General features: G+C 40.9%; 1 protein-coding gene across 7 annotated transcripts in view; it reads left to right on the top strand.

Annotated features, from left to right (window-relative positions):
* LOC117400652 (solute carrier family 52, riboflavin transporter, member 2-like) overlaps positions 1–26,646 on the top strand; it is a 37,061-nt gene extending 10,415 nt beyond the window's left edge. For 3 of the 7 annotated variants that reach the window (XM_059021344.1, XM_034000905.3, XM_034000904.3), the window contains one exon: positions 954–14,157. In XM_059021344.1, coding sequence (XP_058877327.1) covers positions 1,046–3,718 — 2,673 coding nt within the window. In that variant the 5' untranslated portion in view covers positions 954–1,045 and the 3' untranslated portion in view covers positions 3,719–14,157. Of the gene's footprint in view, positions 1–953; positions 14,158–14,420; positions 14,710–15,587; positions 18,409–19,541; positions 19,676–20,575; positions 21,456–23,492; positions 23,617–26,181 lie in introns of those variants that run through there. The other 4 variants (XM_034000907.3, XM_034000909.3, XM_059021356.1 and 1 more) reach the window with 3 other exon arrangements.
* Positions 26,647–27,666: the final 1,020 nt, after the last annotated feature.

The following is a 27,666-nucleotide window of genomic DNA, read 5'->3' as shown; positions in this document are numbered from 1 at the left end:
ACCTGAACTGCTATTTGGCATCCTTTTTGTTTTGTAGTTAATTTACTGGGTAAAGTAAGGCCTTCACAACGTATTCTTTACTCCTGAGATATTTTTCTATTTTAACGTGTTACATATTGTAAGGTCTTGCTGTAAAATAAAAGCACACACAGGGGCCACGGCCACGCCCCCTGCCTCTGCTGCTATGCTGTCTCTGCCTGCGTTCAGAGCAATATAACGGCTTTTATTACTTATTGAAAAACGAACGAATATTTAAATTATCAACAAATATCCAAACATGAAAATCCTGTGTTCGTCCCAGCACTAATGTATTTATTACTTCTGCCATGACACATGTGCAGTAACATATGAAATGCACAGAATAAGAGAAAAGCAATAGGCAAGTGTGTTAATAAACTAAAGGAATACAGCACCCTTATATACGGTAAAAATGCAGCAGCAGCTCTACAGTAATTATGAATACAAGAATGAAAACTAAATGTAATGTGTTTTTAACCTAAACTCTTTCTGGGTGGACTGATTTATATAAATGTGCTGTTTTTTCAAACCCTCAATTGCAAAGAATCGTGCTACATAACACAACAATGAGGACATTCTGAGATGTGTATGTTGAGCATGTTATTAAACACAAGGCATTGGAGATGACCAGTGACCATAGTGATCACACACCGCATTGTCATGAGGAGGGAGGATAATTGTAATATATTTCCATCACCTGACACTTCACTTGTGCCTCCTTTTGCGGGTAAACGACTGTAGATGGGTATTGGCATTGTTTCAATGTAGGGTTTGGTGATTTTTATAACGCTTATTATATACATCTCTGGATATCCCTTAATTGAGTAGGTATTAAATTCCCATTGTAAGAGCCTAAGTTTGACTAGTCTGCTGAATACAAAAGAAAGTAGCTAATTTGTATAATTTTTTTTTTTCTTTTTTTTTTTTTTTTTCAGGAAATGATTACTATTATAAGCTTCAGGAAGTCTTCTTGGGAACAGCAAATGGAAACAGTCACAGTCTTATACTAGTTCCGTACAACAATCATATGCTTTTGCAAATTGGGCTTTTGAAAGAGGAAAACCAAGTTCCTTGGAAGTATGTACAAGACTGGCTTGAACAGCTGTTCCCAAAATACAGATCTGCACGTTTACGGAGTCTGATTGAAAAGGCAAGCACAAACGTACTTGGGTTAAGTGCAGAAGAGAGAGCAATGTTTCTAGAGGAAGAAGTTAATCTAGAGTATGTTGGTCCGGTGTGTGACAGTCTTGGCATTAGAAGAACTGATCTGTTGGAATGCACTGACCTTTCAGAAAAAATCCCATCTGGAGATCCTGTCACGAATGCTCTTCTGTTGGAATGGGACAGCTTTGTTCGAAAAGAGAAGATTGATCCATCGGTTATAGTGACCTGGTTGAAAAACTTCTACCCCCAGTTTTGCAGTGATGGCAATACTCACAAAGCATACAAAACCCTGCAACTGCAAATCAAAAAAATGAAGGTTAATTATCGAGTGCATCAAAAAAGTAAATACAAAAAAAACAGTCTGTTAAATCAGTTTCTTCAGGCTGAATTCATTTGGCGTCCCAGTGCGTCAGAGGGTGGGGTGAGAGATGGCAAACTGTGGAATGGAGGTCTACTCAAGAAGAGGCGTTTTGGCTCAAAGTGGATTGCAAACAAAATGCAATCAAGGAATGTCAGAAATTCTGAAATCACAAGCGGCATAGCTGATGAAACTTACAAGCCTCCAAATCTGCATGTTAGGGGAGCAGAGTTTGTGTTACAGAATCAGAGTGAAATCTTGTCACATCAAAAAATGGAACAGAATCTTAAGAGTCGATCAGTATTAGGTCAGTACCCGTATCTGACAGTCAAGCCCATTCCACAGTCAAGCCCCTGGGCTTTACAGCCAAATAGAGCATACTGTAATGATGCGTTTGACCAGCAACCAAGTGTGGAATCTGAGGAAGCATTCGATGTGACTCATTGTAGTGTAGCTAAAGAGCAGGCCTTGACACTACTGGATGTTTCTATCCTTGCTTTTCAAAAGCTATCAAGTGTGTATGGCACTGAAACGGAGCTCTCCAATCAGGTTTTCAAAGAATTGCTGAGAAAGCACTTTGTCCTAATGTCTGATTATACCAATGTTATGAAAACCTTTAATGAGAGAGTGAATCTGTGCCAACAAGGTCAACCTGGTATTGCTTCACCATTGCACTTTTTAGGCTGCAATGCCCACTATCTTCTTGGGCTGAGCCATGCAGCTGAAAAAGAAATTGTGTCTTTTGAAAATGAAATCTCAGCTGTTACTGGGGAGAAATTGGGCCGTGACAAGAATCCGAAGTTTACACATTTCTTGAACTTTTCCGAGAGTGCTGCTGCGCGTTACATCCGCATGGCTTGTGATGTTTTGAACCCTCGTGGCGAGGAAAAGTTTGGATGCAGAAAGGAGTGGCTTGCATTCTGCAAGGCAAATGGCAAGGCTTCCAAAGTGCCAAGCGGTCGATCAAATCGGTTTAATAACTTCTTTGAAGGAGCTGCTGCTCTCATTCATCATCACATGGATATTGTTGCTTTCTTCTCTGATGAGCATGTGTTAAAGAGGCTGAATGTGATACAGGAAAGCGTCTGTGATGATGTGCAAGATCCCATACTGCAAGCTTTTGTTTGTGTTTTTGCGGTCGTCTATTTTCAAGTCATAGGTCCCTACTGGCAACTACTGAAAAGCAATGCAGAATACCTTGACTTCCACAAATACATCCAGCGTCTTCACCAAAAGTTCAGTGAATGGTCTTTGGATGCTACACCTCTCCTCCTGCCAGAACTCAGCGAAACAGTTTTCCACCAGTTTCTTCATCATGCTGGGAGCTTTGATGGCTTGTTTTCATATTGTAACCCTGACAATCCATACTTCACCCTCATCAAGAAGACACTGGAACAAACCATGAAATCATTTGTTGCCGTGACTGAGAGACAGCTTTATGATTTCTTGCCAGGAGGGGTTCACAGTAAAGAGCCCACACCAGAACTTCGTGCAAAAATGAGAAACTGCCAGCTTGCACAGTTAATGGGTGAATACCCCTTTGGACACACTTACACTGACAAGTACAGAAGGCCCAACAATTCTTTGAATCATCAAAGACCCTTGCACAATCCATATCATCCCTCTGGTCTGACAGGAAGACAAAAGAAGCGTATGCAAATGAGCAGCAGAGAGATAAATTCAATGCAGGAAAAACAGCTGCTGGATATCACAAACAAGACAAAGATTATGGCTGCAGTGGTGAGAAACGGAGGACCTTGCAAAACTAAAAGAGATGTTGATTACCTTTTGTCTAGCCTTGAAGGGGCCAATCACTCACAGAAACGTGAGGCAATCCGATTGCAGATTAGTTACCAGAAAATTGTTCTTGGCTTAAAAGACAGAAACTTAACCCATATAGGGTTTTCTCTGAAAGACATGGTGGAGAAACTCAAGGCGGTCTTGGCAGATGATGAGTGCCCACAGATCCCTGTTCACGGCAATAGAACAGCGTTTAGCCACGATGCCCAAGCAGGACCAAGCAAGCGACCGTGTGAGGTAGTCCCTTCCACTACAATGGGAAGTGCAGCTCAAGATCATGTAGAAGATTGCCATTTTGAAAACATTGACAAACACACCATGAAAATGAGTTCTAAATTGCACAAAAACGAAATTCAGTCTTTTGTGTTTCTAGATTGATGTCCTTGTGATGCGTTACATTGACTTATGTACATCAGGCATTTGGAAATGTTAAAAAGTGCAGTTTCTTCAGAGGATCAAAAGCAATTCATTTCACTAGCTGTGAAAGTTATGCAGACTGTTACATACTATGTACCCTTTGTGCTGTTGAAACTTTTAAGTTTAAAAAATCTAGCTAAAGGAGAACTTTAGCAAATTCCAGAAAGCAGTAGTTTTCTTTTTATGCATGAAAGCAAAGCCAGTTGTGTTTTCTTCATAGTGTATGCATGAAAACAGGAATACTCCTAAAATATATTTAGCTCCCTTATAGTGTATGTGTGTAGCTTTATAGTAAACCAGTCTGAGCCGTGTCTGCTGAGGACATCTGTAGCCTTCCAGTCATGCATGACTACTGGAGCCTACTAGATACAAACAAACCCATCCACCCCCTCATCTGATGCGTCTTGCTTCACAGTTAAATCTATTTGTGTTTCTGTAAACAGCATGTGCAGAAGAAAGTGTTTTTTTTTGTTTGTTTGGTTTTTTTTTGTGTTCCCGGAGCCAGTATTTCATGAGATGCAGTTAAGAAGTAAATATCCAGGACTTGTTTGCACACTAACTGTGGGACTTCTGAAATTATATTTAGTCCTATTACTCACTTTTTAAAGCACTCATAATATTCATGTACATGTGTCAGAAAGTATTATGTACTGTAGTTAATACCCACTCTTGGATGTTCCAAGAGTACCTGCAGTTAGATTAATTTTTTTTTTTTAATTCAACATTCCCTATCAAGTATGAAATGTAACCATTACCTCATGGGTATTTATCCCTAAAGACCCAGTAACCTGAGTAGATATAACAAAGACTGCTCAACATATCCTGTGACGCAGTCATGCCAGCCCCCGAGGGCATAAATAGACTGCACAAACATAGTCATTATTTTTCCTTTCATCCGACCTCAGCGGGAGAGACTACAAACAGAAGTGTCAGGTATACTTCTGTCTGCTTATTCGCTTGTGTAATTACACAATGCGATTTTTATATTTTTGTGATATTTACGTGATTATAGTAACAGCCGTGGTTTTCGTTAAATCCCTCCGCGGCCTTGTGCACCCCCCCCCCCCCTCGAAGCCGACCACTCCGTCGCCCGTTCCTCGGGATTGGATAACCGTAAGTCGGCTACTTGTGTTCTGTCTCAGGCTACTAACTTCCCCAGTATCATCTCTTAAGGGGATGGCTGTCCTCCTCTGATGGTGCTGTACCGGAGCTGGTGCGCCTGCTTCCCCAGTGCGCAAACCAGCGACAGACTGGCGGCCGAGGCCCCAGCAGTCTCGGAGACTGACCACAGCCGGCTGCTATGGGCAGAGGGGGTTTTCATAATCAGCCAACAAGTTCCGCCATCAAGCGCACAGGCAAAAGCCTCAGGCTAAGCCTCAAGCCAAGCAGCAGCCCTAACAATTTGCTGCCACAGGCATAGGGCCCCTTTCAGGGAGTCACCTGGAGTATTGGTGTCCATGCATCACAAACAACTGGGTGCATGCTACTGTACAGACTGGCTATTCTCTGCAATTCAGACACGGTCCCCTCCCTTTTGGGGCGTGACTACTATGTTAGTCACAGACCCACGAGACGACGTGGTGTTGTCTCAGGAGGTGACAGCCCTGCTACAAAAGTGGGCTATTTGCACGGTACGCCCTCTTCAAATGGAAGAAGGGTTTTTACTCCAGGTACTTCCTGGTGCCCAAGCGAGATGATGGCCTCAGACCAGTCCTCGACCTCAGGCAAGTTCGCGGAGGTTCAAGATGTTGACCATGCGACAGCTGTTTCAGTCACTAAGGCCAGGTGACTGGTTCACCACAGTGGACTTGAAAGACGCTTATTTTCATGTCCCCAAAAGACCAGGGCCCAGGAGGTACCTGCGGTTCACTTTCCAAGGGACAGCGTACGAGTTCCAGGTACTGCCATTCGGCCTCTCTCTAGCCGCCCGTGCCTTTTTGAAGTGCATGGAGGCTATTCTGGCCCCATTGAGACTCGGAGGCATCAGAGTGCTCAATTACCTGGATGACTGGCTCATTTGTGCTCGGTCTCCAGTGCAGGCAGTGGCTCCTACGGAACTTATCACAGACCACCTTCATCACTTGGGCCTGTCGGTGAATCGTGCAAAGAGCCAGCTCTCACCCTCACAGACAGCCTCCTATTTAGGAGTGCTCCTGGACTCCAGGTCTATGCTGTCCACTCTGTCAGACCACAGTGCAGAGAATAGCTGTTGAGCTGAAAACGTTTCAGACAAGCAAAAAGCTCATAGTAGTGACATTCCAGGCTTCTGGGCTTGAGGGCAGCAGTTTCCCAGATCCTTCCTTCCTTTGGGCCTCTTGCGCATGCACCATCTCCAAGCCTGGTTCAACAGCAGGGTTTTTCAGCCCGCATTGAATGGTGACTGCCTGCTGACAATGTCTCGGATGCTCTTTCCTGGTGGACACAGTATGCTCTTAGGGCAGCGTCACCAGAAGGGAGGTCATCACCACGGACGTGTCCAGTCTCGGCTGGGGTGCAGTGGCAGGGGAGTGCGAGGGATATGGAATCCCCCATGGCAGGGGCTCCATATCAATATTTTGGAGCTGTAGGCAGTATTATTAGCCTTACAGAATTTTTTACAGGAGGTTCACGGGAGGCGTGCTTGTCCGGATGGACAATACTACCGTGGTGGCTTATATAAACCACCAGGGCAGCCTCAGGTCTCCCAGTCTGCATCAAGTAGCCCACAAGCTGTTGATCTGGATGTGCAATCACCTCCTCTCCCTGTGAGCAGTACACCTGCCGAGGGTGATAAATTGGGCAGCGGACCTCCTATCAAGGGGAGTCCCCAGTGCCTCAGATTGGAGGCTTCACCAAGAGGTGGTGAGCCTGATTTGGCAACAGTTTGGGAAAGCACAGATGGACCTCTTTGCCTCCCAGGAATCGACCCATTGTCTCCTCTGGCACACCAGTGGCCGAGGCAGCTGCTGGATGCCTTTTCGCCACGCTCCCGTTGTGCCTGGAAAAGATCAGGCAGGACCGGGCTAGGGTGCTATTAGTAGCCCCTTATTGGCCCCGGAGACTGGTTTTTCCACCTTGATGCAGCCAGCCGTGGAGCCTGCCCAAATGCCTTGACATTCTCAAGTCAGGCGCGGGGGACATTGTGGCATCCCAACCCATCGAGCCTGCGGCTCTGGGTCTGGTCCCTGAACAGCAACATTTGAGCTGTGTGGGGTTATCTAATAGGGTCATTGACGCCTTGCAGAATGCCTGAGCAGCATCCATGCGTTCCCAGTATGGTGCAAGTGGGGCTTTTTTTCAGCTGTGGTGTCTGCCTAAGGGTTTTGACCCCACGACCTCTCCCATGGCCGTTATGCTGCAGTTTTCACAGGACCTGTTTGAGGAGAACTCCCTCGACATCATAGGTCTATGTGATCGACATTTTGGCTAGCCATATTCAAATTGATGCAGTCTCCCCAGGAGTGCATTTCCTGGCGGGGCAGTTTTTGAAAGGAGCTCGGCGGCGTCGGCAGTCTGTAAGGAGATTGTCCCTCGCTGGAGGCTTAATGTGGTGCTTGAAGCACGTATGAAGCCCTCCTTTGAGCCCTTGCTTTCAGCTGAGCTGAAATACTTATCTTTGAAAGACACTTTCTTGCTTGCAGTCACATCCGCTAAGTAGGTGGGTGAGATACAAGCATTTTCGATTTGCAAAACCCTGCTTAAATGTTTTCAGAAGCCAGGACAAAGGTTACGCTTCGTACCAATCCTGCTTTTTTGCCGAAAACCATCAACCATCTCTGCATTCCACATTAACCAGACTGTAGAATTAGAGGCTTTTCATCCCCTTCTTTTCCAGTCTGATAGAGTGGCAGCTCCATACGCTTTGCCCGGTGCAGGTACTAATGTATTATGTGGACAGAAAAGAGTTTGTCTGTTATGGAGCTAAGTCACATGGACACAGTCAAGACTGCCTATGCGCGAGCCAACTTGCCCCCACCAGAAAAGATTACTGCCCATTCCTCCAGGGGCATGGCAACTTTGTGGGCTTTATTCCAGGGTGCATCTATTAAGGACAGTTGCAATGCAGCGGTGTGGGCTACTCCTCATACTTCTACATTGTTCTATCGACTGAATGTCATGGATCCACAAAACCCTGGCTTTAGAACGAGAGTGTTAAGGGCAGCTTCAGCGTCGACCCTTACAACATAAACATAGAGGCAAGTTCTCCCAGTGCTCCAGATAAGGGGCATACCGTCATAATTCCCGACAAAACAACAACAAAAAAAAAAAACCTGCCATTTATGACTTCCCAAAAATATTGAGGATTTGTTTTACAGTCGTGGAAAAACAAATCCGACCCCTGCCGCTTTAACGGCAGTACAGGAATGAATGAGTGCGTTCTTGTAGAGCAGATTTCTGAAGTTCAACACAGATCTGCACAGTTCACACAACAGAACTGCAGAAACATGCGCTTTGCAACCGCCAAAAGTTTCTAGTGGTGCTGCGGTGCACACACTTAATGGTTACAATTCATTCTCTCCGTCTCACGCGGTAAACACACGTGTCGCACAGAGGCCAAAATAAGATGAAGCAGGCAGTTTGCACTTTCTAAACAACGTCACAAAGAAAATGTCTTATTTTAAGCGTGCCAGTTGTAATGTTGAAGAACCTGAAAATGCTAACCTGGAATATAATGCATGTGTATTGTTCAGAGTAAATTGTATAAGGTATATAATGGAAGAGTCTAAGGGTGGATTGCGCAGATCGAGATTCAGCCTGGATCAGGCTCGATCTCGGATTTAATCTTGGATTGATATTTTTTTTCTGTTGTGCAGATCGAGATTCAAATTCAATCCTAGATTACATTCCAATCCTGGTAGGAGGTGGATTGAGTATAGATTCTTGTGAAGATGGTCGGTTATTTTGGATGGTTAGATATCGTGTTCGTGATTGTAGCAATCCTTTTATTGAATAATGACCAAGGTTTTATACAAAGTTTCAGAATGAGAAAAGAAAGCGTAACGGAGCTGGTTAATATATTAAAACCACAAATAGTTGGATACAGAGACAAAAAAGATCACTTCCTCCACTCATTAATCTGCTACTTGAGATTTCACTGGGTTGTTTCAGAAAGTAATCAGGTGCAGTACCTGTTTCGTGTCGATGCGTCATCTAGTAATTCACAGGATCACTGAAGTTATGTGAGCAATATATTCATTTTCCAATGGGAGAACAAGTTACGAGCCATTGTATACAGCAGCTGCTAATGCAGTTTATCACCAATTAAATAAATAACCAATAATTATTTCACCGATACAGATGAATTTGAACTATATATGTAGTAGCGAATTATTGGGTACATACTGTAGTTTTTTTTTTTTTTATATATATATAAACTCAACATGTTCACCAGTATGTATTAGATTAAGAAAAAAAAAAACATCATGTAAGATAAAATACAAGTGTACGATATTTATTATTCTGTAAGTTTATGTACAGTTACTACTGCTTATTCCTCTCCCTTTTCAAAGCAGCTATCTGGTATGCAGCTTCTGCTTTTTCTTCTTTCAATGCGTAGATATGCATTTTCAATGTGTGTCTTTACGAGCCATCTCCAGAAGGGTGGGGCCTGGGTCAGCTGATTCACATCTCCAGAAGGGCGGGGCCTGGGTCAGCTGATTCACATCTCCAGAAGGGCGGGGCCTGGGTCAGCTGATTCACATCTCCAGAAGGGTGGGGCCTGGGTCAGCTGATTCACATCTCCAGAAGGGCGGGGCCTGGGTCAGCTGATTCACATCTCCAGAAGGGCGGGGCCTGGGTCAGCTGATTCACATCTCCAGAAGGGCGGGGCCTGGGTCAGCTGATTCACATCTCCAGAAGGGCGGGGCCTGGGTCAGCTGATTCACATCTCCAGAAGGGCGGGGCCTGGGTCAGCTGATTCACATCTCAGCTGACAGAGGCAGCAGGGGCCGGGGCAGTATCAATCACTCAGCTACCTCAGAAAATGTTTTGTAAATAAATACATGTTCTAGCAATTAATTCAGTTCTTGATTATTATTCTTCTTCATAACACACATACATTAGTTAATCGGCACATACACTTGCTATCAAGGTAAATAACGTTTGGTTATCGTTTTATTTTTTGTATTCTCTATATAATACTATCTGTATAGTTATCAAAAATTAAATTTGATTAAAATGTTTTTATTAAAGAAAGAAAACGCACAGGTTTTTGTCGTTGCCATGGTTATGCTCTGATTACCACGTCATGAGACAGTGTTTCGTAATCAAGTAGCGTCACAGACAATCTGAATCCAGGATTAACGGGTGAATTTTAGATTCAATCTCGGATCTACAGATCCACCACCAGTCTTTGGTCTGCGCAACAGAAATGAATCCAGGATCCAATCTTGGATTAGTCAATCCTAGATTGGGATGAATCTTGATCTCGATGTGTGCAGTCCACCCTAAAGAAATGCAGATTTTGCCAGTACACAACCATGTATGATAAGAAAGTAATGGAATTGTTACACTACTAGCCTATACCACACACTCCATTAAAAAAATAATAATAATAATAATAATTTGTGCCTCCCTTGTACAACTGTAATGGGCTATACCTTTTTATTTGAGAAGGGAAACCTGAAAACGTATGGTGTTTTATTTTCCAATGAAAATCACTACAGGGCTATACAAATTTATCCTGATATTTTCTGTTTTAGTGCAATGTTTTATATTGCAAAACCCCTACAAAAGTTTCAAAATAAACAAACTAAGTACATTTTGTTATGATGTATGATGATTATTTATTTCTTACAGTCGTAAACAAAAAATACATTTCAAGAATTACAGTACAAGTATTAACTAAATTAAGTATTTAGTATGTTACATAAGTGTACAATATATCTGTTTATAGTAATTTAAGGTACACAGTAAAAACAGGGTGTAAAGCCCCTTAAGGATTCTATACCAGTAGAGACTAAAGTGTATTCAAAAGACTACAAAAATATAAAATTTTATTATCACAAAACTGTACTGCTGCAGTTTATGGGAAATTTAAAATTACTCCTGCTGACAAGATTCTGGGAGTGATTTACTGCTGACAGAAAAAAATGATCTGGAGCATTGTTCTCCCTCAGATTTTTTAGCCTTAGCAACTTGTACTGGGGTTCCTATGGTAACGTGCAAGGTGGCAGTTGGCTTAGCCTTGTGCCTTTCCAGTTGGTCTGCAATATTGCCCTTGTGACAGCTTTGGTATTCGTACCCATGAGGTAAGGGTTGCATTTCGTACTTGAAAGGGAACGTTAGGTTATTATCAGAACTCTGGTTCCCTGAAATAGATATGTAACCATTAAACTTCAAGGTTGCTGCAGTCTTGAAGGAAAAGTGATGACAATGTCTATTTATGCCCTCGAGGGCAGGCATGACTGTGGCACAGGCTCTATCTATTGATGTTACATGGTCTTTAGGGATAAATATCCATGAGGTAATGGTTACATTTCTATTTCAGGGAACCAGGGTTATGATAATAACCTAACGTTTTCAACATGTGCCTTTTTAATAAAACAGGTTCTTAACGAGACTTGACATTTGAGGTGTAGTTTACAGTACCTTAGCTGGAAATCATGTACTTTTATATGACAGTTTAATTGTAAATAAAATCCACATTACACGCCAACAGATTGTGCATGTTTTTTTTTTCTGCTGCTAACCTGTGGGGTCTGAATGAGGGAATGCTGTGTTTTGTTCAAAAAAAGAGCAAGCGATCTTCTTATCTTCTGAATGATTTGACAGAAGGACAGAAGACTACAGTACGTTTACTTTTGGGCTACAAATTCAATGTGTAAACTGCATTACATTAACTAACTTGTTTTTAAAATACAATTATGTAGGCTATATGACTAAATTGGTCAATTGCAACAAACTTTAGAATTTAGTCCTTTGTTCTGTACTAAGTTGAGTACCAGCTATTTGTGGATCATCCCCAGCTCTGTACTATCTTAGTACTAATTGCAGTGCTTGGAACAAAGTTCTGGATCAGCTGATTCCCAGCTTCAGTACAGCCCTCGGGGTTAAACTGATCATTTCTACATTGTGTATGGATAGTGGCAATGAGTGGGGTTAGGGAAAGGAGAGTAAGAAGGGTGCTACATTCTTGTACCGCACATTTGAACTATCATTTTAAAACCCTCTTAGGTGTTTTTATTTGTGTATAATTTAAATACATTTATGTGAAGATTTAATAAGCACATTTTACAATACATTTTCAAATAAAACATTTTTTAAAAGATAAGTTACACAGTGTGTGTGTGTGTGTGTGTATATATGAGAGAATAATAGATGGGATTCAGCGAGTTACAAGAAAATAATTTAATCTAGGGTTTGTGACGTCGTAAACTACAAGACCATTAGGTCGAGTAGTTTATAAACTGTCACAGAAACCCAAGATGGAATTATTTTCCTACAACCCACTGAAGCACATCTATTATTTTTTTATAATACATGGATATTAGTATCTGTAATATCAGACAATAAACAGGTGTTAAGGTTCAAATTGCAAGTGAATAATAATGTATATTAAGTCAATATTAAAGAATATTAAATCTAATTATTTTTGATAATTCAGGAACGGTGAATTAAACTGGGTAGATAATGAACTGCAAAAATCATTTTATGGAAAATGTGTTGTGTTTTATTTGTGTTTTCTTAGTCGCTGTCAGTTGAAGGTTATTTATCGCTTGGTTGGTGCTCCGTTTGGTGGAGGGTGATTGTAAATCTTCACAGCGACAGATTTGTTAAGTGCCTAAAAACCACATTGTTGGTGTTGTCGAGTGATTTTAAAACAAGACATTTTGTTTGAAAGTGGTCTTGGGGTGCACAGGAGTCCAAATATGGGTCAAAGGTCAAGTGTAATCTTGTAGACGAATATGACATTTTGACGTCACTACTGCGGTATTTTGCCTTTTTTTCGAATGGCTCAGGATGCAAATCCAGCCTTCATCCATGTATTTTTATATATACTGATGCGCAATGAAAATGCAACAGTCTAAATTTTACATCAATAGCTCATTGGGCACATACAGAATGTTGAGCAGATAGGTTTGTTGATTGATTAAGTAGTATTGTTCCTTGGGATAACAAAATACTGTGCTCAAGTCATGTGATTTCATAAAAATGCCAGGTGCTCAGTCTTTGGTATTTGAGTTGAGTTAAAATTGCCAAAATGAGTTGATAAAAAATCTGTATAAATAGCCATTTTAAAAGACATTATTTTAATTAATGCAAGAACAGCGACAGATTCGACCATGCCCTGCTTGAGTAATGAAGATCGCCTGGTTGCTATCGGCGTGATTTGAAGGCGACCTGTCTGTGAGAAGTTTCCTGGAGAATGAGGTGTTCTGCTTCAACAATGAGCAGACTACTCCAGAGAAACCAGGAAACTGGCTTTGTGAGGTACAGGCCATGTCCTGGAAGGCAGAGGGTCACCACACCGGCCCAGGACCGTCACATCTGACTGAGCCATCTGCGTAATCATTTTCAGACTGCAGTGGCTACAACATGAGAAATTCCAAGAAGAAATAACCCGCACATCAGCAGAATGACTGTAGCTTGCCGTCTGCATGAAAATGATTTGCATGCTTGGAGGCCGTTCAGCAGAGAGACGAAATCTCTGTCTTCTGTGGGCCACAGAACATCTGAGGTGGTGGCAGAGAGAGTGGTGGAGTGTTTTATTCACTGAGGAATGCCGTTTTGCCCTTGACAGACCTGACAGAAGACAACATGTGTGGAGACGTTGTGGTGAGCGTTATGCTGACACGTTGTTCAAGCCAACCGGTGAGGCGGTGGAAGTGTGACGTTGTGGGGAGGAATCCCCTTTAACTCAAAAACTCCTTTGGTGCAGATTTCAGGGCAACCTTACTGCTCGCAGATATGTTGATGAAGTCCTTGAGGTAAGTTTCCATTCCTGCAAGCCAATCCGGAAGTGTCGATCTTCCAGCAGGACAATGCAAGACCACACCGTGCTAGGATTACAATTGCACGACTTCAAGAAAACAATGTCAAGGTCTTGCCGTGGCCAGCTTTTCCTCCTGACCTGAGTCCAATAGAACATCTGTGGGACCAAAGCGCCAGTGCCATCCACAGGAGACAACCGAGAGCCAACCTTCACCAGCTGGCTGCAGCTGCACAGGAAGAGCGGTGGAGCATCCCACAGCAGTCTGTCCAGAGGCTGATCAGGTCTATGCGTCAACGCTGCCAGGACTGTGTTACTGCTCAGGGAGGTCATACCCAATACTAACTTTGAAATGTTTTCACTTTGACAGTGTCTCAAGTTTCATAGTGAAAACTTAGCATGATTATTTGATCTATATTTTTGTTAACATTTTCTGTGATTTTGTTTGATATCTGTGTTTAAAATATTTGATTAAATCCATTAGACCTGACTGTTGCGTTTCCTCTGTGTGTGTGTGTGTGTGTGTGTCTATATATATATATATATATATATATATATATATATATATATATATATATATATATATATATATGGCCCTGTGAAAATCGCGGAAATTCTTTAAAATTCGCGTGTCACGGGTAAAGTCGTATTTCGCGGAATGTGCACGGAACTAATTTTTATAACTTGTATACATATTATTATTATTATTATTATTATTATTATTATTATTATTTGTTAAGCATCAATCTAGAGAAATGCACTGACATCATCAAAATCAACGTCAGAGTTATTCAAGCACTTTACAATAGCTTGTGAAACGGTGTTGTAATTAACAGCCTGTAGGTAAAGTGTATCTGCAAGGACAGCTTTCAGTTCTAGTACATCAGGTGCATGTTCACCATTTAGGTCTTGCAAAACAAATACAATGTGTAACCCATACTGATCTTGTGCATCAGTCGACTCGTCAGTGTGACCACTGACAAGCACCCAGACTGTTTTACCAATTCCATAATCTCCTGCTTGTGATACTCGGCAACTTTAGGTAAGTATTTATGTCTCAGCTGGGCTGATGAAGGAATCTCTCCACCATTTGCAACACTCGGTCTGAAGAATTTACTTAACTTGTGGTTGTCCAATTTTGTTTGCGCAAACAAACGCCTGTCAGGTCCAAATTGAATGTGTTTGTGCTTTCAGGGTTTCCAGTGGACTTTTGGCAGTGTTAGACTGGGAGGTCTCGCCCTCTTTTTTGGTGAAACGCCATTTTCTACACTCCATCTAGGTTCTTTATCTTGAATAGTAGCGTATTTTATTTATCCACAATAATTAATCATGTAATGTTCCGGACGTAACTTTTGCTTTTATTGCGTCTGCGTGTACACTAGCGAAACAGCAACTCGAGTTATACTGAAATTGACAAACGGCACCAGGAACTGAAATTGACGTGACAACTGGTAGAGGGCGGTTTAATTGAATTTGTTTTAACGAATGTTATCACATAATAACATGTTGATTCAGTTCAACATTTCTAAAATAAACTAATTGAATTAGTATAACAGTTGATGTTGCTTTTTCCCTTCCAAAAATGGCAAACACTATCCAAACCGATTCGATGTAAAATAGCATTTGCTCCAAACAGGCACGTTCCGAGCAAGATCTCTCGATATGCTGAAAATACTTGTGAAAGCGCATAATACAAAGCGAGATGTGTTTAATAGCATCTCGGTGTTTACAAAGACACTGCACATCTGTTTTACTATAGGCTATAATATAAAGCCTTCCGTTATTATTTTATTGCATACAAATTGTAGTGGTTTTTTAATTTATTTTTTTTATTATTTATGACTTGCTATTTTGTCCGATTATTATTTTTTTTTTTATTTATTTATTTTTTTAAATTGTATGCACACCGCTTAATACGATGGCTTTGTGCTTTTATTGTATGTTGTATAGGTATAATTCGCAATATATTTTGGTAGGCTCCAGGTTTTTTTTGTGTGTGTGGTTTTATTGTTATTTTTCGTTTTTATTTTTTTGCGCACTTCTATGATGTTTTTTTGTTTAATTGTGATTTGCTAAAAGCGTTTATTTTCGGAAATTAAGACAGCACTCAAATACAGTAGGCTACAGTAACTTTAGGTTTCTATAAAATAAAAGCATTTAGAATCGCACCTGAGCAACGCATAAACCTTACATATTATATGTAGGTTTAATGTTAGACTAATACATATAATGTAACTTAATAGTAGATGTCTTGTGCATCTTTTAAGATTCAGGTAATGCAGAAGTGCAGTCCGGTCTCATTAGGCTATAGACGGAGCTCTTCAGCACGGTAGCAGATGGTGATTGAGGAGCTGAATCAGCGAATCTCGCTCTCGAGAAGCAAGACGAGAGAAAGCTGGCTGCCCTTCACGTCACCCCAACATCTGTGATGTGGATTTATTTCATTTGTGGTCTTTTATTATGTTTAGAAAGGCATTAGGTATTGTAGTGAATGCTGTTGAGACGGGTGATTTGTCTGTTTTTAACCGTTGTACACATTTTGACCCTTTAAGCCAGTGTCATTTAAATTAAATGATTTGAAGGCATAAACCCCCTCGATTTTTTATCGGTTAAAAACCAATTAGTTTACATGAAGACATTCTGATAGTATTAAAATGTTTCCAACCGTCCTGCTCTGATCCTCTTTAAACATGTTAATCATGTTTTTAAATATGTTATTAGATATTAGAATATTGAACATTTTGTAGAAGATTCTATCTGGTTTGGCATGCAGCAATAATATTTCTTCACTTGGATGTGTGCTATTAGTGTGTAGAGTATATTGTGGTCATTCTGAGGACTTGAAAGAACGGAGTTCCTTTGCTCTTGTATCGTGCTTGACTGTGCGGATAGTGTGCCATCCTGAGATGTCCTGCAGTGTGTTGATGCCATGCTTTCTATTTTGTGGACGAAATATCTTTGTTCTCCAGTTTTAAATTATTGTCTAATCCTAAAATTATGTAAACCTTATACCAGACAGTTAGTGTATGCAAAACACAATTTATTTTAAATGTTTAAACAATTTTTTGGGGGGCCCAGGAGATGTGAATAGTCAGATTATTTTCCCAAATGGTTTCATGTGGTGGGTACGTCCCGCATTAACATTTTTTAAAATGCAGTATTGCACCGATAGCCTTGCAGCCAAATAATATTTCTCAAGAACAGACAAGGATATCCCTCCTAGTTTAGAGAGTGAGAGTCTCTTTTTCTTTATTCTGGGCTGGGAACCTGTCATAATAAATCTACCCAACAGTGACAGCATATGCTCCACTATTAATTCTAATTATTATATTGATTATTGGTAGCCTAAAATTTAGTTCCATTCTCCACATAATATCATTATTTAAATGCAAATAAAGATTTTCCCATCCAACTAACAGTATGATTTTTCATGGACCTGGCTCCCCAGATAATATCTATAGAGCAATGTCTTCATCTTTTTAGGTGTAAAATTGACTTCACTGGCTCTAGACCCCACTGGGGCCTGGGGTCGCAAAACCCCTTGCGGGTAGGAACATGTGCACCATTGCTCAACATTGGTTAAACCTATTGAGTCCACTCACTATTTTCTGTAGGAGTCTAACCCTGACGTTTGGAACATGGAAGTCACATGGAAGTCGTTTTTTTGTAAAGCTGTCGCAGTACTGCTCTGTATTTCCACCTTTCTCTTTCAGTGAATACTTAAATCTAAATGCCTGTCAACAGCCAATTCTCGGTAGTGATCTACAGTAACGTTGCAGAACATACAGAAGAGCTTACCTCCATTGTTGTGTAAAACTCCTGCTGGCTACTGCTTTATGTGATCTGCTGCAGACACATTTTTAGCCTTTTTAGCGACATCCATTTTCTTGTTTACAGTGTGTAGTATTTTAATATCCCACCTAGATTGCATATAGTCACATGACAATCACTGCACACTATGTGTTTTACTTTTGTATTATTTATTTACAAATTCAAATGAATATTTTTATATATTTTTCCTTCATTTTGAATAGCTGGACAGAAATGTATGACATAACACTGCATTTACAAGCCCAGTTAGTTTTCAGCCGTTTGACAGGGCGGCTGAGCGCGGCTCTTTGCTCAGGTGATGTATCTCATACTCGATGGAGCCAAACTGGCTACAAAGGAAGTGTGTCATCATGTAACCAAGAGGTGTGTGTAGAGAAGAAACCGGTAGAGAAATCGCTACTGTTGGACTGATTTTCTTTCATCCTGCTTCCGCACAGAAGTCTAAATTTGGATTGCTTTTCTTTTTTGTTGATAAGGGCGTCTGCTAAGAAATAAATAATAATAATAAAATGATAAACACAACGACAAAATCTGGCCCCTTCTTAACCAGATTCCTTTTTATTTGGTTACATTTATTTGTTGCCGCCAGTTTTAACACGAAACCCAACACGATCCCACAATCCCCCGTGACCTTCGACGCACGGCACGCATTTCCTAGGTCAGCCAGGTCTGGGGAAGAAAGCTTCGGGCAGCCAGGCAGTGGAAACGAGGCACACGTCAAGCAGACGAAACATTTGTCTACTTGCTTTAACTCCTTCCATGTAATAGAACGCTGTGTCTTGTACAAGGATGTCCAAACATACAAAGGTGCTGGTGGTTGCCTTCCGTCTCACAGCATAAAGTTCAGTCTACACTTCTGTTGGATCTGAGCTTCTTTCAGGATTTTAGAAGCACCTGGACTGAAAGAATGGTATAGTATCCTGTGGACAGTTTCACCAGCTTAAGATAAGAGCTTGTTCCTGATCTTAATAAATCCATCAAATTTCAAAACAAAATTCTGACAGCTTTGTGCAGTGACCTTGTAAACCAATTCTTGATTTTAAAAAAGATTCAGACCGTGTAGCAAGCCTTTAAGATGCACCAACATGTGATCAACAAAGCTGTGTGGAGACAATGGACTTTATTCACAGTGAACCCTTCGACCTCAATTCCCAGTACTGAATTTAGGAGAATCTTGGAGAATGGACCAACATGTTTACTGATTACCCCCGCGCTACATGTTTAACCCTCTTGGGGAATGCATTTACAATTGCATTTACTCAACATGTGTTACAATATGAGTTATTCTGCATACTGTGTATTTAGGTGATGATACACCTGTATAGCTCACTGTTTTTGGAGATCTGTCTATCTGTTTTATATGTTTTCTTTTCATTTTTAAGAATCTAGTGAACACTGAATACGGCCATGGTGATTTACACAGTACTTGCACCTAGTTGGCAGAAATAAGAGGTTTATGTCAGGGAACCTCTTTTCCAGTTTAAAACTTTCTATAGACATGTGTTACTCTGCAGTTAGTCAACACATGCCTTGAGTTTTCTATTTTTTCACAGTATTGGTAATTGGCTTAAATATTGATGTGTTGGCAACTGCTTGTTTTATTTAAATAAAAGTGTGTTGGACATTTCTTTCTATGAATCCATTCTGGCAAACATTACTTTCCCTTTTATAGACTATTGTATTAATATAACTCCTGGGATTGTTGTGCCTCTGTGTATAGGTACCCAGATGTGTTTGCACAGGATACATTGTCCGCTCTTGCTAACAATTTGACCTTTTTGACTGTTGAAACATCTTTGCGGTTATGAAAACAAGGGAAGCTCATTATCCAAAACTATTCAGTATTACAATGTATTTTCCAGCTATGTAACAGAAATGTAAGAACTTATTAATTTTTTTTTTCTTGTCCTATCACATACAGTGTCATCAAATGGTCTGGAAATGAATAGTCATTTTAGCGGTTTCTGAATGTGTAGAAGCTGTCTGTTTTATTTGCAGGCACATGTGTAGATACAGATCCCTCCTTTTTCTCTTGCTTCACAGATAGATGGCGGACTCCTGGTGGAAGGGGGCTGTGGTGACTCACCTGCTGGTGGCTCTGTTTGGAATGGGTTCCTGGGTCTCTGTGAACTCGCTGTGGTTGGAACTCCCAGTCGTGGTCAATGTGCTGCCAGAAGGTTAGTATATTGTATTTCTGTTTCAGAAAAATAAATCACTGTTTTTTTAAAATGAAGCACTCAACAACCACATCTGTTGCAGTATATTTTGCAGTCGGTAGTATACAGTCCTTTTATTCAGTGTTTTTGTTGTGGGTATGATTGCTGTTAGAGAGGGCCATCTGATTTGGATGAAACACAGCTTTAGGTGAGTGTGCTTGTCCATGGTTTTTGGTAAGTGTTGCCAGGTAAGATTCCAGACTCCAATAACGGTGAAGAATTCACTCTATTCCAAGACTATCTAGACTATCTAGCTTTGTGTGTATGTGTGTGTGTGTGTGTGTGTATATATATATATATATATATATATATATATATATATATATATATATATATATATATATATATATATATATATAATATATTTATAAAAATACATGGATGAAGGCTATATTTGCATCCTGAGCCATTAAAAAAAAAAAAAAGTGATAATACCACAGTATTGATGTCAAAGTGATAATTCCTCTAGAGGAAAATGTGCTTGAACTTTGACCCATTTGATTCCTCGAGACATCACTTTCAATTCAAACACAAAATGTCTCGTTTTCAATCGCTCAACAACACCCACAGTACAGAAATGTTTATTAATGATCAACAAAATGAGAATGGGTTAAAAAAAAAATGTAAAGCTGTGTGTGTAATTATATATATATATATATATATATATATATATATATATATATACCCTGTGAAAATCGCGGAGATATATATATATAATATGTGTGTGTGTATATATGTATATGTGTGTATGTGTGTGTCTATATATAATTACAAAAAAATGAAATTAAGGTGTACAAAACTATAAAAACTATAACAGTTATTTTCTGAGCCATTTAATGACCAACCATGTTTGTGTTTCAGGTTGGAACCTACCTGCCTACCTCTCGGTACTGATCGCTCTTGGCAATGTGGGTCCGATAGCGGTGACTCTGGTACATCACTTTGCCCCGGGAAGGCTGAACGAGCGCCTAGTCATCCACGTCGCCCAGGCGTTGGCAGTGGTAGCATCTGCTTTCCTTGCCATTTTCTGGGGGCAGACGCTGGTGGTAGCTGGGGATCTCCACTCTGTGGCTTACCTGCTGCTCGCTTTTATCTTGGCGTTGGTGTGCTGCACCTCCAACGTTACCTTCCTGCCTTTCATGTTCCGCTACCCTCCAGAGTATATCCGCACCTTCTTCGTGGGCCAGGGCCTCAGTGCACTCTTCCCTTGCATGATGGCCCTGGCCCAGGGTGTGGGGAAGCTGGAGTGCCGGAACAGTACGTCGGGAAACGGCACCTTGGAGCCGCATTATCTGAAGGAGAACTTCCCTGCAGAGAACTTTTTCTGGTTCCTCTTTGTCATGCTGGGGGTTTCGGGCCTCTCGTTCCTGGTCTTGACGCAGCAAAGTGCGGATCAGTCTGAACAAAAGAGAAAAGCTGGATGTTCTGCCGCCTCCTCCTCCTCCTCCAAGGATTCTGTGGAAGCGGAGGAATCACATCCACTCCAGAATGACAGCCTGCCAGTATCGGAAGATCAGGTGGAGATTGCCAAGGAGCCACCCTGTGCCCCCTTCTGGACACTGCGCAACATCTACCTTCTGGTGCTTCTGGGGGTGTCCAACGCCCTGACAAATGGGGTTCTTCCCTCGGTGCAGAGCTTCTCCTGTTTGCCCTATGGGAGCATGACCTTTCACCTTTCTGCTGTCCTGGGTAACATTGCCAACCCTGTAGCCTGCTTCATGGCCATGTTTGTTCTCTGCAGGTAAGAGGAGCATCTTTGGTTATTTTAGGTTCAAATGATTTTGCCTGGGAGACTTGAGTCTCAAGGAAGTTGCATTGTGACTGATCAGACATTTGAACTATTAGAAGAACCCCATGCCATTGTTAGCAGTATAGCATAATCATTTTTGGATTTTTGTATATAAAGACAACATGTTTTAAACCAAGTTTTGGCAGCAGCTGCTTTCATCACAAAAAAAGTTGACAATAATTGATAATATGAAATAATTTGATCTTACCTGGAGGTCTATATCTTCTTTTTTAGAAATGATCACTGACATTACTAATGTGAAGCCTATAAGAATACAAGTTCTAGTTGTCGGGTAATTTCTAAATGGAAAATGGCAAGTGTGTGTGTGTTTTTTTAATTGGATTAGTCATCAAGTCCAATACTTTTTGATAATGAAAATTCTGTGTATTAGGATGGACTAATGGCAGCAAGTCTAGATTAATTTTTTACATAGATGACATTCTCCTCTTAAAATAACCATTGTTACTAATATCCCCTGGCAGGATGCAATTCAGCACTACATAGTGTTTTATCCACTAGGAGGCAGTGATTGCTCAAGCAAAACTTTCAGCATCCCCGTGGTGAATACTGAGCTATGCATTGTATGGGGGTGAACTGTTACAGCAGTCACTTTGTTATCCATGTTTGTTTCAAGCCTGTTAACTTTTTTTTCCCCCTTACTGAAGATATTTTTGCAGTGAACACGACAGTTCAAAACTGCGTCTGACTTTTTTACTTTGTTTATTTGCAAAATTTGTTTGACATCTTTTTGGTTCTCTGTTTTCTCATACCCTAAAATATTATTTAACCAAATATCTGATGTATGCAGAACGCATAGCTCTCAAACCTTAACACTTTGTTTGTACCTGACACATCAATGCATATATTCATATAACTGAACTTTCCATTATACATCTATTATACATGTACTGTATCTGCAAATATATACAGTAGTGTTCAAAAGTTTGGGAACAACAAGACTAGGGGTGGGGATTGTATTGCCCATTTTTCCTTACTTGGACCCTTTTACTTACTAAATATCCTGTATCTCTAAATAGATCATTGTCTCCTCTTTAAAAATATACAGTAACATATCCACCAGGTGGCACACATCGTTCATTGTTTTATAATACCCTAAATGACTGTCCTTTTAGGATGGTTTATCTGTTGGTCCTGAGCTGCTCATGTCATGCATACAGTCTCATTAACCACCTCTTCTGGCAACAGTTTTAAGTAATGTTGCCAGCCAGGCTGGAGGATTCTAAGAGCCACATGATTTTCCAGACAGTTATGCTTTCACAGTTTTACCCTTGTTTCCACTGCCTTTCCTCTCGTACAGCTGAGCTGGCCGGTCTGGCCCGAGGTGCAGCTGGAGAGTGTTTCCACAGAGGCTACACCTCGGACAGCATTGCTTTGTATCTCTTTGCATACCCATCGCGTCCAAACTGTGCTGTGCAGAAGCACGTCATTAAAGGGCATGTGCTAAAGAGACCAACTGTTTTGAATAATGGAGGTTGTAGACGAAGGCTGTGGGACGCAGAAGAAATTCCAGCTTCTCCTCAACTTGTGGGAGGAAAAACCACATTCAAGAGCAGCTGTCAGGCACAGTTAGAAATGGAAGTGTCAAAAATCACTGGAATTCTGCAGCAGCAGAGATCAATTTCAGTGTCGATTTTAAAATAGGAAAATGTAAAAATTAATTCAAGTTTAAAGATAATTTCACAATGTGACCTTTTACTGCCACACTACTACTTCCTGGGTCTGCTTTACCTTACAATTCCACTGGAACGCAGACAGCCGTCTTTAACAGCACCTCGGCCAACACAGCCACCGCAGCTATACCTGGGAAAGGGCATTGAAGCCAGGCATCGCTGGTTGTAGTTAATAGAAATCCTCTACTCAGAATGATGAGACTCATGTAAACCCAACTTTGCTGTCCACTCACTCTTATCTATGTTGTGTACCTAGATCTGTAAATAACCCTAAATCTCTTGCTTCCTTTTTTTTCAGGTCTAGCGCAGGCCTAGGTGCCATGGCAGTCTTCGGTGGGGTTTTTGCTACCTACCTTTTGGCCCTTGCTGCACTCAGCCCCTGCCCTCCACTGCTGGGAAACACTGTAGGAGTGGCCTTGGTGGTAAGTACTGTACTGTGGTGGCTCACGGCTAAAGGTAGAATAAGTAGGCTATACACATTTTAAATCATGCCTGCCCAGGTTTAATTTTATATTATTTGTTTTTAAATTCTTACATTGCTTCAGTTTATTCCACCCTTGAATTATTATTATTACACTGCACTCCGTTTATAAGAATCTCTGATATAAGAATCAACCGTATATAGTGATCAAAACCACTGAGACAAAATCATTCCTATACTAACCATGCTAAAATACTCCGCTTGTAAGCATCAAGCAATCTGCTTATAAGAATCATTTTGGGGCAAACTGACTGCATGTAATACGATACTGTATCAAGTGCAGTGACGTGTACAACCAATAAAACTGGTTTTCTGCATTGTTCAGGTATTTTTTGTGTTCTCTGTTAGTGAATTTGTTTTAATAAAGTGAATACACATGCATTGAATACATACGGAGTACAGTAGTGTTATTGTGCGATATGCATGTAGAGGGAGTGGGATTGCAGCGCAGTGAGGAGGAGGAGAAGGAGGGAGGATTGCAGAGCTTTGCATCTCCGCTTAGTGAAAAACTGTCAGATTTGCATCGTGACTGAAAAAAAGCAAGCCACAGATGCTTAAATGCAGTGGTAGTCCTGAGAGTAAATACTGTACTGTAATGTCATTTTAATTCAAAGGTTATTACATGTAACACCGCACGGCAGTTAAACTAGGCACCCTCACGGGACGATCGCTTCTCAAGTATACTGTATTAAAATAGCATTCTGCAGCCTTCAGTAAACATAACCGTGATCATATAACAAGTTGCTTACACACAAGGACTTGTTTTGATGTATTGTCCTCAGTGATTGAGCACCATTGACATTTGTATACTGTATTTAAACTGCTGATGCGCGGAGGCGCTTTTGCTAATTGTAATCATATCGGTCCACTTTTAAGAATCAAATCATCCGGGACGGATGTGATTCTTTTAAACGGAGTGGAGTGCACTGTAATCATCATCATCATGATCATCATGATCATGATCATCATAATGATGATCATCGTCATCATAATGATCTTCATCATCATCATCATCATCAAAATATACAGTGCCGTGAAAGTATTTGCCCCCTGTCTGATTTTCTGCATTTTTGCAAATTCTTCACATTGTATTTGGTCAGATTTCTTTGTGGGTTGTAGTAGTATATAGAGGGAGTCTGAGAGAAAAAATGACACCAAAGTTTGGTGCTTCTTTCATTTGTTTGGTGTGTAAGGTAATCAAACATGCAATCTTCAGGTGTGAAAAAGTTATTACCCCCCCTAGTTAACTCAACCCAATTAAAGGGATAATTAGGGTCAGCTGTTTGAGTACTTTGGTTAACAACCAGGCCTGCACAATATAAATCTGACTAACTTTGGCCCTTACCATCAGAGTGAAGTTGTCGGCACACAGGTTCTAGAGGCACATTATGCCACGAACAAAACACATTCCTGAAGACCTCCGGAAAAAAGTTGCTGATGCCTATCAGTCTGGAAAGGGTTACAAAGCCATTTCTAAGGCTCTGGGGCTCCACCGAACCACAGTCAGAGCCATATTGTCCAAATGGAGAAAGTTTGGGACAGTAGTGAATCTTCTCAGGAGTGGCCAGAGGATCTGCAGGCCTCTCTCGCCTTGGCTAAGGTCAGTGTTCATGACTCCACCATCAGAAAGACATTGGGCAAAAATGGGATTCATGGCAGAGTAGCAAGGCAGAAACCATTGCTCACTAAGAAGAACATGAATGCTCGTCTCAAGTTTGCCAGAAAGCACCTGGATGATCCTTGAGTTCTGGAACAATGTTCTATGGACAGATGAGTCAAAAGTGGAACTTTTTGGCCGACATGGGCCCCGTTATGTCTGGCGAAAGACAATGATCCAAAACACACAAGCAAGTCTACATCAGAATGGTTGAAGAACAAGAAATTTAAAGTTTTGGAATGGCCTAGTCAAAGTCCAGACCTAAACCCCATTGAGATGTTGTGGCAGGACCTGAAATGAGTAGTTTATGCTCGAAAAACCACAAATGTCACTGAGTTGAAGCAGTTCTGCATGGAGGAGTGGGCCAAAATTCCTCCACGGCGCTGTGAGAGACTAATCAATAACTACAGGAAGCGTTTGGTTGCAGTTATTGCTGCTAAAGGTGGCGTATCCAGTTATTGAGTCTAAGGGGGCGATTACTTTTTCACATGGGGGCATTGGGTGTTGCATAACTTTCTTTAATAAATAAATGAAATATGTATCAAATTTTTGTGTTATTTATTCACTCAGGGACCCTTTTATAGAATATTAGGTTTTGGATGAAGATCTGATAACATTCAGTGTCAAAAATATGCAAAAATGCAGAAAATCAGATAGGGGGCAGATACTTTTTCACGGCACTGTATGTCCTGACACATTTAAATATGGCTATTTTTGGCTATGAAGACAATGAAAAGAGGTAGTGAGCCTAAAAACACAAGTAAAGTTATCAATTGCAAACATAATTGAGTCAGACTATGGAGTCTGTTGAAAGATCCATGACATTCTTCTTGCTCTCTCCCACCCCAGGTAATCTCCTGGATCGTGTTCACTGGACTCTTCTCCTACCTGAAGGTTGTGGTTGGGTCTCTGCTCCATGAGGCTGGACACGCTGCCCTCTTGTGGTGTGGGGTGGTAATCCAAGCTGGCTCACTTTTAGGAGCTCTTATCATGTTCCCATTGGTCAGCGTCTACCACACATTCCAAAGGGCCCAGGACTGTGTGGATAACTGCAGCCTGTGAACAGGGGAGGCACAGCGCAGAGACCTGCAGAGCTTCAGCTGAGTGCCTCTGGCTTCTACAGAACTGTGTCTGTGTCAAGAGAATTGTAGACTTCAGTTGTCCTAATTCAAGTGGGAATACACAGTCGGGTTGATAACTGTCTTTGTATCATCGTACAGTTACGATGCTTATTGCATATCAAGGCATGTGATTGTATATTGTATGGTACTGTTCTCGATTTTACTCATCTGGATAAATAAAGGTTATATATATATATATATAATATATATATATATATATATATATATATATATATATATATATATATATATAAATTAATTTTATAGTGTGTAATGAAATTCTCATATATCAAACGAATTCCTCTTGGATTCCCTCTTAGATTTAAATCAGGCGACCCTAATTATATATTATCTTTGTTACTTTCCTAAGTCCCAATGATTTATAAATCTGCTATAACTAAAAAGAGGCTCTAAATGAAAACAATGTTGATGTTTTTTTCCCTAGATCTCACCTTATAACAGAGTCTCTTTGTAAAGGCATACATAGATATAGGTGCATTCATTTTCATCAGTGAATCGATGCAGTTTTAGGTTAAATTAGTGTTTTTGAATGTATACTGATGCACAAAAGAAACAACGCTCACCACGATGTCTCCACACACGTTGTCTTCCGTCAAGTCTGTCAAAGGCAAAACGGCATTCATCGGTGAATGAAACACTCCACCACTCTCTCTGCTGTCACCTCAGATGTTCTGTGGCCCACAGAAGACAGAGATTTCGTCTCTCTGCTGAACGGCCTCCGAGCATGCAAATCATTTTCATGCAGACGGCGAGCTACAGTCATTCTCCTGATGTGCGGGTTATTTCTTCCTGGAATTTCTCATGTTGTAGCCACTGCAGTCTGAAAATGATTACGCAGATGGATCAGTCGGATGTGACGGTCCTGGGCCAGTGTGGTGACCCTCTGCCTTCCAGGACGTGGCCTGTCCCTCACAGAGCCAGTTTCCTGGTTTCTCTGGAGTAGTCTGCTCATTTTTGAAGCAGAACATCTCATTGTCTGGGAAACTTCTCTCACAGACAGACACAGGCGATCTTCATTACTCAAACGGGGCATGATCGTATCTTTCGCTGTTCTCGCGTTTTAATTAAAATCATGTCTTTTCGAATGGCTATTTTTCAGATTTTTAATCTACTCATTTTGGCAATTTTAACTCAACTCAAAAACCAAAGACTGCGCACCTGGTGTTTTTATGAAATCACATGACTTGAGCTC

Source organism: Acipenser ruthenus, chromosome 4 (assembly GCF_902713425.1).
Source record: "Acipenser ruthenus chromosome 4, fAciRut3.2 maternal haplotype, whole genome shotgun sequence".
NCBI classification, from domain to species: Eukaryota; Metazoa; Chordata; class Actinopteri; order Acipenseriformes; family Acipenseridae; genus Acipenser; species Acipenser ruthenus.
The sequence above is the reverse complement of the archived record's forward strand: the minus strand, read 5'-3'. Positions and strand labels throughout refer to the sequence as shown.